The sequence below is a fragment of the Atta colombica genome, unplaced genomic scaffold, assembly GCF_001594045.1.
Source record: "Atta colombica isolate Treedump-2 unplaced genomic scaffold, Acol1.0 scaffold83, whole genome shotgun sequence".
Taxonomy (NCBI): Eukaryota; Metazoa; Arthropoda; class Insecta; order Hymenoptera; family Formicidae; genus Atta; species Atta colombica.
In genome coordinates this window covers 1,412,512-1,429,161 of record NW_017259576.1, presented here as the reverse complement: position 1 = coordinate 1,429,161, position 16,650 = coordinate 1,412,512, and the positions used below count along the sequence as shown (strand labels likewise).

Here is a 16,650-nt window from a genome sequence, read left to right as displayed (position 1 = left end):
ACATATATATATATATATATGTGTATATATATATATATATATATATTTGTTTTAATAATACGGGATTATTTACACAGTAAATTTTTATTTTCTTTTTATTTGTATATTTAAATTGCATCCATTCAACTTGTTATATATCTCATGGGTGCTGCCTGGTATGCCGTGGTTGTGGATGTCAGAGCTACACCTACTTGAACTAAGCGAAAGTTTAAAAGAGACAGAGAATATCTCACGGGAAACCTATATGGTCTGGTTGTTGTATGTTTGCAGTGGCAATAGATCTAATAGTGCACCACATCTGGGATATTATGCGTTTGAAAAACGCCGAAAACTCAGCCGGGCAGCATCCATTCTTCCACCAGCGTAGGCGTACTTCGGCCTCATCCGACACGCTCAGCAGATGACTTAAGCATGATAAGCTCACTCTGTCAAGCACTGCATTTTTTTCTAAATCACGCTCCTATGTATGACTGAATTCTATGAGACATTTTCCAATCCCTTTTTCTAATAATAAACGGAAAAGTAATGTCCGTTTTTGAATGCAGGATTACTCATCTTTATATCATCAATATATCAATTGGCAGTAACTTAAAAGAGATTAAGACATATACAACATAAATAGAATGTTGATTAAAAGAAAAAAACAAATAGATGTGATAAATACTTTTGCTATGATATTTGTCTAATTAGATTAGAACAACTTCTACCAATAATCATATAAAATATTGAACTTTTATATGAGACTTGATATTTACTAATGTCTAGAATTTTTATTTTTACTGTGATACACAAACGTTAGATTGTGATCAATTAAATATAACATGTCTTTAACAATTTTAATTTTATATGATGAAAACGGACATTGTTTATTCGCCAATTATGTATTATGTTTCTTTGACGGATTATATCTTACACTTACATGGCGGAGAAATGGTGCTTTTTATGTACATTTTATTCTGATAAATACATTAGCATAAGAATTACGATTTTAAATCATTGAAAAATGCATGAAATTGTGTAAATCCACTAAAAAAATAGGTGAATTAAAAGAAGTTGGCATCAATACAGTCAACATAATTGAATTTTTAATTTTTTTCTGGAAAAATTCTTTTATTTTAATATTAAAAAATTTTTTTTTAATTTCTATTTTATATCAATATAATTAACATCGCCTTTTTATATTTCTCATGTCTACTTACTAAAGAAGTATATAATGTTTCTATATTCTTTTATATGAAAACTGTAATAATAACGTACTTAAACTATGTTGAATCATTTAGAATGAGAGGATAAGAACGATTATTTTTAATTTATATTTTTTTCGTCATTTAACATTATTTATTTCTCAATTTTTAAATAAGAAGAAAATAAAATAAAAATTTAAAAATTTTAGAAATTTTTCGAAACGTTAGGAATTCAATTTTATTAAATGAATTTGTATGAAATGTTGTTTTTATTCGGCTATCCTTTACCGTTTATAACTTAATATCACTTAACTATCTAGGTGACTTAATCTTCTGGACAATGTCTCAAGTATTATATAAATGATAAAAGAAATTTAAGAATATGTATGAGTGTGCGATATTGTATCTGTGATATGTGTGTAAATTCGTATGTTGTGTACAAATGTATTTTAAATACCGCATACATTTTAACAGGGAATGGAAGAGTTATTTTATCGTTATTTTTAGTTACTTTTTATAATAACAATTTTTAATAATGATGTTGAAATTTTTTATGACTGTAATGACTAACTAAACAGTGAGATTATGCTGAGGTTAGAAAAGTCACTTTGAAAAATAAATTATCATTACGTGTTACTTATTGTAAAAGTAATAAATAATGACTCATTACTAATGAGTAATACCATAAAGTTATTCCGTTACAAATTACATTAAAAAATAACGAGTTACAAATTATAAGTTATTAATTTTTTCAATAACAAATGACTTCCGACTCGTTATAAGTAATTATGACTATTCCAACTCTGGCGTTACACTAGGTCTGTTCTTTTTAGCTGAATTTTTGCATCAGTTCATCTTTCTTCCTTTTTTTTCCAAGAAGAAATTCAATCAAAAAGAATAGGCTTATTATTATAATAAAAAATTTGCAATATCCAAATCATGATTATAAGGTAACTAAATAACTAAGTAATGGCAGTTACAGTAACTAGTTACTTCCATTTCCTGCATTTTAGACATCTCTATAAGACCATTCAATTTTTAATAACTTATATATTTTGCATTTGCATTTTGCATAATATTTTAGAAATGTAATCACAAGTATTTCCTAGCATAATTAAGATTCAATTTATCTAGTTTATAAACTTATCTTAAAATATTTATCTCTATTGCATTCTATAATAATTAATTATTGTATGTCATTACATACAAGTATACATGATACGTCCAAATAGTTAATTTCTTTCTGTACAACAAAAATCTCGAAAGTTTTGTTTAATATAATGTAACTCTCAATAGAATGATTCTATAAGATCATATACACATCATTGTACCTCTTTCTTATTTTCGACAGGAGTGAGTCTTCAGTATAGAAATAATAATTATTAAATTTGAATTAAAATCTTTTGGTTCACTAACTTCTTAATTCATTAAAGTCTGTTAATTTGTTAATATATATAGCTTAAATTTTAGTAAGTTTTATTGAGAGGCTTCGATTTTGAGATTACTAATCTGCCTCAATGAATACCTGTAGTTGAAAGAGTGCGAAAGAGAAAGAAAGAGAACACCAGTTCTGGGACACTTGCATATTGTTAATAAAAAAAAGAATAAGAAGATTTCTTGTATTTGCAAAACAGTATAAATACAAGTGTGTTATGCATAATAAAACCATACGTAATCCTAATGCGATCACAGTTATTATTTGAAATAGTAACAATTAATTCTTCAAATATCCACAATTTGATATTGTTCCAAAATGTATAATGATATAATATTGCAAATAAAGCAATTCATCTTATCCCTGACATAATTGCGTATATATTCGTGATTATGTACTGATATTTCGTGATCTGTTGCAGTGGCGATAGATCTGATAGTGCAGCACATAAGAGACTTCTTAAGCAACCGAGGTAGACAAATGGTGGGACCTGAAAGTCCAATAAGCAGGGTAGAGGGATTATTCAAGAGGCCGCATTAATTTTTGAGACTTTAACATGCTTTAGTTAGAGTGATCCGCCAAGTCGTGTTTTATTTCAATACTCGGACATATTTTTTATATAATTTTAATTCTATAAAGCAGAAGGGAAAATCTTTTTAGATTAATGTTTTAGAAGGCATCATTAATGATATTTTTAGCGTTTATATTTTGCAGTAATATTTGAGTAAAAATTATAGAATATTATAAAACTAAAAACTCTCTTATACTTAGATATTTATATAGAATATACAGGATGTAACCAAGATATGTAGCAGAGCTATAAAAGCAAAATACATGCTGTAGAATAAAGATGTTCATATGCCTAACAAGATCATCTTTCTTACAGCATTATCACTTTGCTATACCTTCAAGTTACATCCTGCATATGCAAGTTGTAAAGGCACTAATATCAAAGAGCATTATATTATGTGTGGCACAATTGAAACTATTAATTTGTAGAATAAATTAGATATTGTTAAAATATAGCAATATTTATGAGTAATTACGAGGCTTGTATAATGCAAAAATAGAAATTTTCCTTGTTGACATTTTTGTGATCATTTAATATTTTATGTTTAACCATTTATTCTTCTATACATATACATTATATATTTAGATGTAGAAAAGAAAATAAAGTTTAATATATATTATATATTTAGACATAGAAAAGAAAATTTAATAATTATGATGTTAAAAATGCTTACGTGTAATGTTTTTTATATAAAATTATTGATAATAGAGTTCTAAGTTCATGCCGTCATGTATCTCATCTGAGGCAGTGTATTAAGGAAAAGATTTCTTAAGAAATATAAGATATTTAACAGTATTTTGACTCGATTTTTCATAGTAAAGGATACAGTCCTGCAACTTTATATGGTCCTTGAAAATAGTATACCACTTCTTTAATACAATCTTCTCCCAGTGTGTTCCAGTTTGGGCGGCTATCAATTTTTTCAGGTCTCCTATGGTGTCGTCTGGGTTGCATTTCACTCTAACCTTTTTACCAAGACGGTCGTTGCACGTTATCTCTAACATTTTTTTAGGATAATTTTCCTAATAATATTACAATATTATTTCAACGTATAATTAATGTTTATTCATTTTTAATCGGTTAATTTCTGGATATCCAGAAATTGGATACATTTGTTAAAAATTTTTTAATGTAAAATTAAAAAAAGTACACTTACTGATAAAGTTTTCGCGATCTTTCACGAAAAAGTAGGTGAAAAGAATTTTAACTTTTCTTCTTGAAAATCAAAGTAATCTTAACTTTTTTTTCTTAAACATCAGAGCAAACGATTTGTGTTTTTCGTTTTCGAGGTTAGGAGAAACACTGATGAATCGGACAATAATTGAAAAAAATGCTCGATCGATATACAATATTGATGATTTTATCCGCGGTCGGTAAAGATGATTTAGAGCCACTTATATACAAGAATTCAAAGTATATCGAGTCCGCCATGTTGAATTCCATCAAAAAAGCTAGGTACGTCGTATACTGTACGAGGAGACATCTCTCCTCGACAATGACATGTTGCTATGTTATTGCGAGGAAGATAGAGCGTTCGCGCTTTTCGACAAGGCTACGACAAAGGCTGCTACACGGCGAGACATCCGTATGAGAGTGTGCACCACCAGGCTCGATGGCGAAACCAGAGCGGCTTCGCTTTACAATTCTGGATGATTTGATACTTTTACGAGAAGTTTCGAGGCAGAACCCATATGAGGAGAGCGACAGGTGGAAAACCGTTGCCGAGCGAGTCGTGAACGCGACGCAGAAGAACTTTAGTTTACGTTGCGTCAAAGAGCACGTCGATCACCTTCTAAAAATCTGGACTAGAGAAGGCCGCGCACATTTGAAGAAGTGAGTAAGCACATGTCGCTTTATTTTAATTAATTAACATAAGATGCATTGATAATTGATATGTCATCTATCCTTAGATTGTTTTCATTTTAGGAAATACAGAAGACACAAATGTCATTTTATCTTTGTTATGTATGAATACATAGAATGAAATGAAGAAGGATAGAACAATATTTGTGTCAAGTGTTTTTTTCTAAAAAAAGGAAAGAAACCTTCTTAGATGTGTTATTAAAATAATTAAAAAAGAGAAGCTTCTCATTTAGCGACACATGTGGTCTGTTTTCTGTTCCTGCACTAGACTGCACTAGAACTTTTTTTCTTGCTTTCGATAAATATAAAAAAAAACTACTCTCACATAATACATTCAAAATTCCAAGAATAAATAATCTAATAAAATTTAATAATATTTAATTTATTAACCTTAATTTTATTATTTATATAATTAAATCATTTTTATATTTTATTAAATTCTAAATTTAATGCACTATTCTACTAAATATACCTACTTCATTTTAAGTTCCAAAGTGTAAACTGGTTTAGTCACAGAAAACAGACCTAAGAAAAATAGAGTTTGTGTCATGAAATCACTTCTTGTTTTCTGTTCTGTTGAAACATGAACATAACTTCATGATTATAAAGAGATTTATCGAATGTTTTTATTGTACCTTGGCTAATTTTTAGGTCAGGGACTGAAGAACAGTACAATGAAAAAGAAAGTTTGCTACAGCAAATACAAGACTTGCAAAAAGAATTTAGGCGTTCTGGCAAAGGCTCTAATGCACAGAAATCAAGACAGAGAGATGTGACTTTAGAGAATATTTCTGATACCCTAGAAGTGATAATAGAAGAACCGACTGTACCAACGGTAGCATCTATACCTTCATTCACATCTTCAACATTCTTGCCAATTGCTTTACCATCGCCAACTTCATCATCTTCATCTTCGTCGTCGACTCCACTAACTTCAGGGAGCCCATTGCAGTCACCAAACATGTCACCATCGAGAACAGGTGGCCCAATAAGAAACAAAATACGCCACGATGCGTTGAAGAAGTCGACGTTGCATTTTTTGCAAGAAAGACATAAAAAGGAAGTAGAATTTCAAGAGAAACAATTCCACTTGGAGGAGAGGAGAATTCAACTCGAGGAAGAAAAATTTAAAATGGAAAGAAAAGAACGCGAAGCAAGACTTGAATTGGAAATCGAAGAAAGGAGACAAAGGATCGCTGTATCCAAACAGAAACAAGAGATTCTCGAAATATTGTTACAATTAATACATAAACCTTGATTATTTTTGTAGCTTTTCTTTGTTTTATTGATTTATAAATAAAATTATTGTTAAAAAGATATGTATTTTTGCACAAAGATACTTATTTATACATACATAAAAGAAAAGATAATTGAAAGAATAATTGAAAAGTGTGAAGAGATTTTGATTACGCAAAACATTTAATTCAAATAGTATTCCTAGAGTTGGAACTTTTTTAAAAAATAATTCATTACCGTTATTCTTTATAAAAAGTTATTCATTACCTATTGAGAAAAGAATTTTGTTATCATTTCTCAAAAAATACCGAGTTGCTAAAATTTCTAATGCTTTAATATTTTTTTAGAGTAACATCCAATTAATTATATTATTAATTCACAACATGATTAAACGTAATACTCCATTCTTTTTAATTCGCTTATACATACACATTTCATACATATTTATTATATATGTACAAAATAATTATTATATTGATTATGGTTATTTAAAAATTAACTGAATATATGGTTACAGTTACAAATGAAAAATATAGTGTCGTTACCAATTTTTTAACAGTTACAAATTAGCTACAATGGTAACAATGTTACAAATCACACATTATTGCTCAATTCTGAATTATATTATTATAAGTATAATTAAATATCTTTTTTGTTATGAAAATGAAAACAAATGTTTGAAAGAATAATACACAAATATATCAATATGAACGTTTTCTTTAGATAACCAATTCAATTGTATTATTTAAAATTCTAAGATATATATGTTCTATATTTATCATAAACGTACTTTAAGACTAGACTGCAATTTTTTAAAGTTGTGTTCAGAAATCCTCGATAGTATAGTGGTTAGTATCCCCGCCTGTCACGCGGGAGACCGGGGTTCGATTCCCCGTCGGGGAGATTTTCTTTTAATTTTTTTTCCATTATTCATTACAATATATATTTTATTACTTTGTTTACTACCAATTGCATTATTAGTAAATCTTTGTAATCTTAATAATTAAAATAATAAAAATATATTATCTCAATATAAAGGGCAATTTATATGTTATCTAGGACTCATTAGTTATATATTGCAGCACTTCTGTAATAATCTAGGGTTCTAATCATGCCGTGTTCCAATATTCACTGCCGGTTCTGAAAATCTATAGTTCATGCTATTGTAGATTTTCAGTACTGTACATCGAATGATATTGGATTCAATATTCAATTCAATTAACTTCAATTAACTTCAATTAGAAGATCAGAAGTTTGTTTTTATTCCTGTACTCTCTAGATTGATAAACACGCTGCAATAATTTGAAGTGAAATAAATATACGTTTATTTCACTTCAATTAATTTAGAGAGTACAGAAAGAAAAACTCTAGAATTCATGTCAGCTTATATAAGCTTTCCAACGAGATATTTTGTTTCTTACTGATTGTTTCTTATTGAACACGGATAGAATGACTCTTGTGTCAATTTGTATCTCTCTTGCTGGAAAGCTCCCTATGTTAACTCATATGCATTCATGTACTCTGATATCCATAAACCTTATGACTCCTGCATACAGAACGCAGCATTGTACTAACCAATGGTGCTTTCCAATTGCTTAACACATCTTAATATAAATGTACACAGAAATGCACAAAATGTATCATCAATTGGATCAGAGTGTGTACGCTGTGCATGGTTGAAATTCATTCCGGATAGAGTTAGATAATATAGCTTTTTCCGCCTGTATTAAATAAAAAAAAGTAAAAGTGCCGGCTATTCAACATCTTCCACCTCATTTATCCGCCGCAGTTAGAGGCTCCGCACAGTAACAGGGAACAGAGAACAAAGAATAATGGTGCGGCCATAAGGAATTAGGAATAAAAAATAAGGATTCTATCTTCAATCTATCAGAAATCGTATATTCCCATGTATCCGATTTCTGATAGATTGAAATCTTTATTCCTTATTCCAAATTCCTTATTTCTTTTATTGTGGCTGCATCTTAAGAATTTCAATCTATCAGAAACTGTGTATTCCATAATACATGATTTCTGATAGGTTGAAATTCTTATTCTCTGTTCTCTATTCCTTTTATTGTATGGAGCCCCTTAGTAACATGTAAAAATTTAAAGTCTAAACACAATAGGCACAGACAATAGGGAATAACAATCAGAGCTCTGATATATAAGTTCGATATTATATCTCAAAGCTCTGATTGGACAGTTCGTTATTCCCCGCTTCCTGTGCCTATTGCCTATGCCTATTGTGTTTAAGCCTTAATTGTCACTAGAAAACACAAACATTATACAGACCTTGAGAGATGTGTAGCGTTGTGTCGACGATAACGGACAATTGGAACGCAATTTGTATCGCCGTGTGAACGAAAGTGTCTAGGGATATTGCAATTGGAAACCCACTGTGACGCGTTTCCTAGGTGCCTAGTTAGTTACTATTAGTTGCTATATTGCGTACTGCGTACCATGGTCCATGTAATCGCACCTTAAAGGACAGAAATATCTTTTATCCTCTTTTGGCACATGCGCAGAAAGAAGAAAAGCTATTAAGCAGGACAGAAATATATACAGAAATACATCTTCTGTCTCTCAGATCTTGCTCACACTTTCCACTCGTTGTTTGGATAGGCCAGTCCCCTTCCAGTAGTATAAGTTCTATGCTGATATCAAATCTAACGGAACAACAGATGGAACGAGATCGCAGAAGAGTATTGGCAGCAGCCAGAATGGTAACAGCAACATTAGGATTAGCATTAGCAGCAGTTGCACTTATGCAAGAATTAATAGATTCTTCTGAAAGCAGCGATGAAGATGATGAAATATTAGAAGTAATGGAAAGCTGTAGGAATACAAATCTTGAAAGGTATGTACGGAAAATCATAAATTATGTGGAAGAAATAATAATAGTGTTAAGGAAAAGTTTTTGAAGCTCATTTATATTATTCAGATATATAATTTACTAATATTAATGATTTCTCTTTTTGAAGGGAAGAATTATATTTTATCATGTCTTGCAACAAGTTTTACATTATTTTAATACAGTTACGGTAGCAAGTATCCTATTCTGTAACTTGTTAAAACATTAACGACGTTGCACAGTTTTTTATATCATAAAATATCTGCGCAACGATTACTGTCGTTACTGTCTTATGCCCGTTTCCATCAATGTAGCTTTAATCTCAGTTTAACTTACTCTTTGTCTTTTTCTAGTTCTAAAGATTAATCTACATTGATGGAAATGGACATTAAGGAATTATAGAAGGAGTTATAGAATATGTTCCAAATTTACTGCCAGCACTGAAAATGCTACAGTTTACGTTACGTGCACTATAGATTTGCAGTACTGGCAGTCAATTTTGGAACACAGCCAGAATAGAGGTTCTACACAAATTTTTGTATAACACAATGCACAGTATATAAGAGAATTAATCAATCATAATCCTTTCTTTTCTTTCATTTCATAAAAAAGAAAAATTTTGATTGGTTGATTCTCTTGTGCACAATATGTTATAAAAAGATTTGTTCGCGTCATACTCCAACATGCTTCAATATATTCCTATCATAGCTCCTACTTACTCTAACGAGCGTGTTTGAATGAATGGAAACTACGATTGGAGGAAGTAGGAACATGTTGGAGCATGCGATGCAAACAAACCTAAAATTTCTGTTGTAATCTTTGGGATGTTTCTTGAAACCTTTGTCTTATCTTATATTAAGCCAAGATTAAAATTAAAAATAATGTGGCACAATTAATTTCCAGAGGGCTTATTCTTGAAACGAGATAAAAAACTCTACAAAAATAAATGCGAATTTACTAGAATAATTTCATATTAATTAACACTTAATAGATTTCCTTACTTTTGTCACTTTTACTTTTGTATATTTTCTCTTTTGCAATTTTCATTTTTGTAAATTTTTTACTTTTGTAAATTTCACTTAATTTCAAGAATCATAATAAGTGAATTAATTGTGAATCTTGAAATGAGGTAAAAATTACAAAAATGAACAAATTCATTAGAATATTTTATTGGTTATTATCACTTAATGAATTAACAGCACTTAATGAATTGGTTTGTTTTTGTAATTTTCACCTTATTTTAAAATACATAATCAGTTCACTAGGGACTTATTACAATTCTTAAAATAAAGTGAAAATTATAAAAATGAACAAATTCATGAAGGAGTCAATTCATTAATGAGTACTGGTCAAAAAAATTAAAATATTTATTGGAATATTTATAATTTGTTGATCAACATATAGTGAATTTGCTCATTGATATTAGAATATTTATGATTCATTAATTAATATTTAATGAATTTGTTTATTTTTACTATTTTTTTGCTTCAAAATATACAATTTATTCTCTAATTGATTGTCTATTACATTGCTAATTAACAAAAACGAGATAATAATTTCTCATCAGTCGTAATTACTATCCGAAGGATATGAGTGAACGTATCTAATTGAGACATGTGCATCTGAAATTCTCCTCAATCTATTAGGTTCATATATTCGTGGGAAAAGTTCGTAGCGTTTTTCACGTTATATCTAACGCCACAAACTTTTTCCCACACCGAATATTAAAATTCTTATACCGAAATATATGTTTCTAATAAAATAAAATCTTAATGTTTGTTCTTATTCTGAATATTTTCATCATTGTGTGTAGGGCGTTATTGGAATATTAAGAAAAATACAATTATTTTTGTCGGTTCATATTAATTTTATGTCCAGAATGCTAGAAATCGTTCTGAGATTTCGGATAGAGAAAGAATTAACAAATCATATTTGACTTTATTAAACAGACCTATATTGTAGGCTGGTTCATAATCCGTTTTTAATTCAAGATCATTTTAAGCACAGAAAACAGCTTTGCAACTGTTGTAAAATTCTTGAAGGTTTTGTACATTTCGATCCAGTGAAGAACTAAGGGCAAGACCAATTATATTGAAGAATTTTGCAACAATTGCAAAGCTGCTTCTCTGCTGAACGTTTTAAGATGCTAATATAAATTTGATTGGTTTGCGACATCTTAAGACTGTATCTAAGAAGATCTTGAATATAAGAATCGAATATAAATATCGCCCTTTTTAAACTTCGCTTTATATGTGAATCACTAATGCATTGGCGACTGCTATGTTCGTATTTGCGTATCTATTGAACCAATCAGAAAGGTATTGTTTTCCTTCTTGAAATGGCCAGCAATCATAATAATGAACCCAACATTATACTAGATTCATACTACATATAATATCTGATGTATGTACAACTCTGGGAGTTGATTGTATATCTTGAAATGAGATGAAAATGCCAAAAGTGAGTAAATTCAGTTACTGACCAATTATGAATATTCTGATGAATTTGTTCATTTTTATAATTTTCATTTCATTTCGAGATACACAATCCAGATATTCAATAGAAGAATTTGTCTCCTAGAGAAAATATCGCTAACTAGAACTGAATTCTTTTATTGGATATTGTGCGCAGTGTGAATGATGTGAATCCAGCATTAAACAGATCTTATAACATTTCGCGATACGCCGGAAGATGGCGGAGGCGATGCGCGCGCACCAACAGCGCCAGCTATACTCCGTTCGGTTGAGCAAGCGTGGCTAATCAAAGCACCAAAAGGTAAGCCGCGAGGGCTGTTTATTTTTGGTTTTTCGTCGGGTAGCTGTGCTCCGCGTTGGCAATTTGCACGAGTAATGCGCTTCCTGGCCGCGTCCTATTGTGCATCGTGCTCGAAAAACAGCTGACGAAGCAGCAATGACCACGGAAACGTAGGTGTGAACGCGCCGGACGGGCCGTAACTTGTCGGGCATCTTGCCTAGTAAAGCGAGCTCCATTGCACACCCCCGCGATACCCTCCGTCCTACGTTTATCTGTCTGTACGTCCGTCCGTTATTCTCACCTCCGTCTCTCCCTGTCGCATCCCGCGTTCGCGCTATTCTAACCAATTTTGCCTGCACACAATGTGGGCAACGACGACGACGCGTTCACACACCGTGTGAAGGAGCCACCGAGCGAACGAGAAAGCGTGACTGAGCGTGACACGTGCAACCTCTTCATCGGGCCTTGGTCGCTTTTCTCCCCGCTTACTACGCCTAACACTTAATAACGGAATTCTCCCCTCGGTTTCTTCTGCCGCAGGAAAATGAGCAGCTCCGAGGAGGTGTCCTGGATCTCGTGGTTCTGTGGTTTACGCGGGAACGAGTTTTTTTGCGAGGTGAGTGATCAGGAGCACAACATCAATGTTACCTTCGGTGTATTTAAAAATTGAGCAATACATACCTTTTGACACATTTTTATACATATTTTTTTAGACAAATTTAAATCTTTAAATTTTTCCAATTGTGCGAATTGTAGGTAGGTTTGTTTTTTTTATTAAACAGAACTTATATGTTTAACTTTTTCCTTTTCACTTTGTTTATTTCAAAGTCATATATTTTGTTGTGTCCATGATGCTAGAATGTTCCATAATCTCACATAGAGTAGAAATTAACAGATCATGTTTGAACAATGAGATTGGTCAATTTTCTATCTGTTTAAAATTTATAGTGTTTTCTAGCATGATGGATACATGAAGTCTAAAGTTTCACATTAATGCTCCAACATGTTTCAACATTGTCCTATTAGCCCTATTAGCTCCTTTTTACTCCAAGGAGATAGAATGAATAGGAGTTATGGTAAGAATATGTTGGAACATGTTGGAACATGTGATGCAAACAAATCTCTGTTTTCTATAGCTCAACTAGTACACACTTTTAGAACTTAAATAGGTATATGGAATAGGTATATATTTGATATTCAGCAAAAGAAAGGAGTAAAAAACAGACTTGTGTTTAATACTGGAAAACCAAATTATTATTATGTCCTTTTGGCATAATTAATTAATAATGTAAAAATAAACAAGAGTGGAATCAGGATTACAAGAAATATTACTTCATTTTCCTATTCATAATCATTTCATTAGCTATCTTATTACATATATGACTGATGTTTTAAAATATTAATATTTAAATAACTTAATTCTTTTTCTAACTTTATTTTTTTTTATTATAATAATTATATATTTTAAATCCTAACTCCTTTCCATGCAAATTATGTCTCATTAAGCATTAGGTACTGCATTTTCATATATTTTGTATCATTAATTTAGTATTTAATCACTGTTAAAAATTGTATCACTGTTAAAAATTAATTAATGTCCTCTCTTTTTTGTAATTTATTTTAGTAATATTTTTCAAACTAATTAAGAGAGTAAAAAGATAACATAATAAACAGATAGATCTCCATTTGTGATGGAGAATTTATTATGAATTTATCAAGATATTGCTTAGTAGACAAAGTTTATTTATTATTAAAAGTGTATTTCCAATTTCTTTCTAGCATATTTTTGAATCCAAAAATTATAAATAAAATATCAGACTTTTTTACTATTTATTTATTTCATTTAAATCTTATCTAGGTGGATGAGGACTATATTCAAGATAAATTTAATTTAACGGGGTTGAATGAACAAGTACCACATTATCGTCAGGCATTAGATATGATTCTTGATCTTGAACCTGGTAAGTTTTTAAAACAGAACCTGTTTTAATAACAAACTGAATTATTATTGAGTATATCAAATAATTGAAAACAAAGTATGTATATGTCATATGATTATTTCTAACATTTCTTGTTCAATTTTTAGATGATGATCTGGACGATAATCCAAATCAATCAGACTTAATCGAGCAGGCTGCAGAGATGCTCTATGGTCTCATCCATGCACGTTATATACTTACCAATCGTGGCATTGCTCAAATGATCGAAAAGTACCAAGCGGGCGATTTTGGTCATTGTCCACGAGTTTATTGTGAATCCCAACCAATGTTGCCACTGGGGCTTAGTGATGTTCCTGGCGAGGCAATGGTCAAGAGTTATTGTCCTAAATGCATGGACGTTTATACACCGAAGAGCTCGAGACATCATCATACTGACGGAGCGTATTTTGGAACGGGATTTCCACATATGCTATTCATGGTCCACCCTGAATATAGACCAAAACGTGCGGCAAATCAATTTGTACCTAGGTAAGTATCAGATTACACATATAAAAGTATTTTTAGTAATGGAATAATTAATTGCATGGCAAAAGAGATTAAAGTTCAAAATACTGTTTTTGATTGGAGGAAAATTTTAAACTAGAATTTCGTTATTTTATGATTAAATTATATAAATAAAATGAAATCATATTTATATAATAAATATATTTAATATTTAAAATTTTTTTCTATAGATTCTATCAATCTTGAATGATTAGATTTATCTATTTTTATTCATTATTGTCTATTTTTATTCATTATTGTCTATGAACAAAATAATCATTAAATATAAAAGATAGAGGTGATTGGCTGATGATCAACCTTAATCTTTTTTTGCCGATATTTTTGCCAACATATTTTATTGCATTTACTTAAGCATATGTAGCATGTATTCATTTTAAATGTGTGAAACTAAATTTTTCGCGTATAGAATATGAAATTAAAAGATAATTTTTATTTTCCAGATTATACGGCTTTAAAATTCATCCTGTAGCATATCAGATTCAGCAACAATCTGCGTCCACGTTTAAAGCACCATTACGGGCTCTCAACTATAATAACGGGAAACGTTAAAATTATCTTCGGAGTAGCCTAGAATACTTCCTTTCATTACTCGCAATTCCTAATTTCGTCCTTAAAGATTTAAATAAAATATTTTTTATATCTCTGTTTCCTCAATATGTTGTCGCGCGAGGAAGAATACGTTCTACAAAGCCGCTCATAACTTTTTCGATTCGTTCATTGTCTCGACGCTCTTAAATTCTTGACATTGTACGAAGAGAAGAGAAAACGAGGAAGAGAGAGAGAGAGAGAGAGAGAGAGAGAGAGAGAGAGAGAAAATCAGAGAGGAGAGCGAGCGTTTAGTTCCGTCGTGTGAATCATTGTCATATTAATTTAAATTGTAGCAACAGTAATTTTCGTGAAGAACCAATATGATGTTTGTATAGAAACTTTGAGCATTATTCATTAAAAATAGAGGGAAGGAGAAAGAAAACACGCTTAGAATAATTACTAGATCATAAATAAGAAGAGAGATGATGATTATAAATAGAACACATACCCGTTTTGTACGAATCGCTTGTGTCATCATATTTGCTGCCAAGTAGTTCCTAAATATGTGCAGGAGCGGACTTCCTGGAAAAGTTGAGAAGCGAATAGTACCGGGTTTACATTAGTTCTTTTCAAGACGAGAGATAATGTATAAAGGAGAGAATAGCTATTAAGTATAACTTAATTTAATCGCCGAGTAATTTGTGCGTGAACTGTGACAGAAACGATTTATTATTATTAACAATTGCGTAGATAGTGGACAATTTACAACAAAAACTGTAAAGCGTGAGACAATATTTCAGAGGAGAAGGAGAAGCTTCAGAAACGAAGACTGTGCATTTTCCAATGAGAGAGAAGAGGACTAAGCCGACTGTTTCGGTTTCTATCACAGTTCCCGAAACATTTTTATGGACATTTAGCATCGGTGGGAGGACAATTTCGCAATAGGAGATAAAATTCTGTGTACGCCATTTTTAACATACAGCAGCAAAACTACTATTACTAGCATTTCCTTCATTTTTGTATTAAGTACAATCGTTTGTGAAACGATGAGATTGAGTCAAATAGATTTCATATTTTTAAATCGGTCGGTATTAAGGAAAACTGTTGTATTGTATTTTCCACTTTAAATTAAAATATTACTTATTTACACATTCTTTTTCTTTTATAATTTATATAACAAATTCATTTAAAAATAGATTTGCATAAATATGTGTCATTTAATTACTATCACCATATATATTTGTCAATTGCATTTACATATAAATTATTAGATCGGTATATTTGTCCGCAATTTGTATCTCACACATATACAAATACAGTTAATTTTTATAAGATTAATGTTAACGTCTCAACTGTGATCGAGCGATTCATTTTTCACTGATTTTTTGTTGCTTATGTTCTACGTAAGTTTTAAAAAAAAGTATATTTTCCATGCGTTAACAATAAGAATACAAATTTCTCGTCCAAAAATTCCCTAAATATCAATCGATCAGCGAAACAGTTGTCGAACTTGCACTATGAAAAATTTTATGTTGAAATTTAAAAATCAAATAAATTTGCTATTATCAAATCTTAAAAGACTGACTAATTAATTTCTTTATTTAAAAAAAATACGCGATATAAATTTAATTTAAGCTTATTCTATTAATTACTTGATCATTAAAAATATTTATTACTTATATATGCTTAATACTTTTATTTAAGAATATAAATAATATTATTTA

General features: G+C 30.5%; 4 protein-coding genes and 1 non-coding gene across 8 annotated transcripts in view; 4 read left to right on the top strand and 1 right to left on the bottom strand.

The window, feature by feature from the left end:
- Positions 1-3,291, top strand: part of LOC108692879 (probable uridine-cytidine kinase) — a 6,493-nt gene extending 3,202 nt beyond the window's left edge. Inside the window, exon 5 of one of the 2 annotated variants that reach the window (XM_018201425.1) lies at positions 3,041-3,291. In XM_018201425.1, the coding sequence (XP_018056914.1) occupies positions 3,041-3,159 (119 nt within the window). In that variant the 3' untranslated portion in view covers positions 3,160-3,291. Of the gene's footprint in view, positions 1-270; positions 937-3,040 lie in introns of those variants that run through there. The other variant, XM_018201424.1, reaches the window with a different exon arrangement.
- LOC108692880 (ubiquitin-like protein 5) lies at positions 2,769-4,481 on the bottom strand. 2 transcript variants are annotated; one of them, XM_018201427.1, is made up of 4 exons: positions 4,347-4,481; positions 4,017-4,212; positions 3,864-3,929; positions 2,769-3,109 (listed from the first exon to the last, which is right to left on the bottom strand). In XM_018201427.1, exons 2-3 carry the CDS (start codon positions 4,192-4,194, stop codon positions 3,886-3,888), a joined length of 222 nt encoding a protein of 73 aa, XP_018056916.1. In that variant the 5' UTR covers positions 4,195-4,212; positions 4,347-4,481; the 3' UTR covers positions 2,769-3,109; positions 3,864-3,885. The 2 variants fall into 2 exon arrangements, with proteins under 2 accessions (XP_018056916.1, XP_018056915.1); XM_018201426.1 differs by lacking the exon at positions 2,769-3,109 and having other exon boundaries at positions 3,693-3,929.
- An 81-nt stretch (positions 4,482-4,562) lies between these two features.
- On the top strand, positions 4,563-6,311 carry LOC108692940 (stress response protein NST1-like). Its single transcript, XM_018201521.1, has 2 exons — positions 4,563-5,023; positions 5,705-6,311. The coding sequence occupies exons 1-2, from the start codon at positions 4,803-4,805 to the stop codon at positions 6,309-6,311; spliced, it is 828 nt and encodes a 275-aa protein (XP_018057010.1). The 5' UTR covers positions 4,563-4,802.
- Positions 6,312-7,120: 809 nt separating this feature from the next.
- Positions 7,121-7,192, top strand: Trnad-guc. The gene has a single exon. It is a non-coding gene; the product is annotated as a tRNA-Asp (tRNA).
- Positions 7,193-11,864: 4,672 nt separating this feature from the next.
- On the top strand, positions 11,865-16,075 carry LOC108692866 (casein kinase II subunit beta). 2 transcript variants are annotated; one of them, XM_018201397.1, is made up of 5 exons: positions 11,865-11,915; positions 12,435-12,510; positions 13,753-13,855; positions 13,981-14,362; positions 14,839-14,947. In XM_018201397.1, exons 2-5 carry the CDS (start codon positions 12,439-12,441, stop codon positions 14,945-14,947), a joined length of 666 nt encoding a protein of 221 aa, XP_018056886.1. In that variant the 5' UTR covers positions 11,865-11,915; positions 12,435-12,438. The 2 variants fall into 2 exon arrangements, with proteins under 2 accessions (XP_018056886.1, XP_018056885.1); XM_018201396.1 differs by lacking the exon at positions 11,865-11,915 and adding an exon at positions 12,051-12,064 and having other exon boundaries at positions 14,839-16,075.
- Positions 16,076-16,650: the final 575 nt, after the last annotated feature.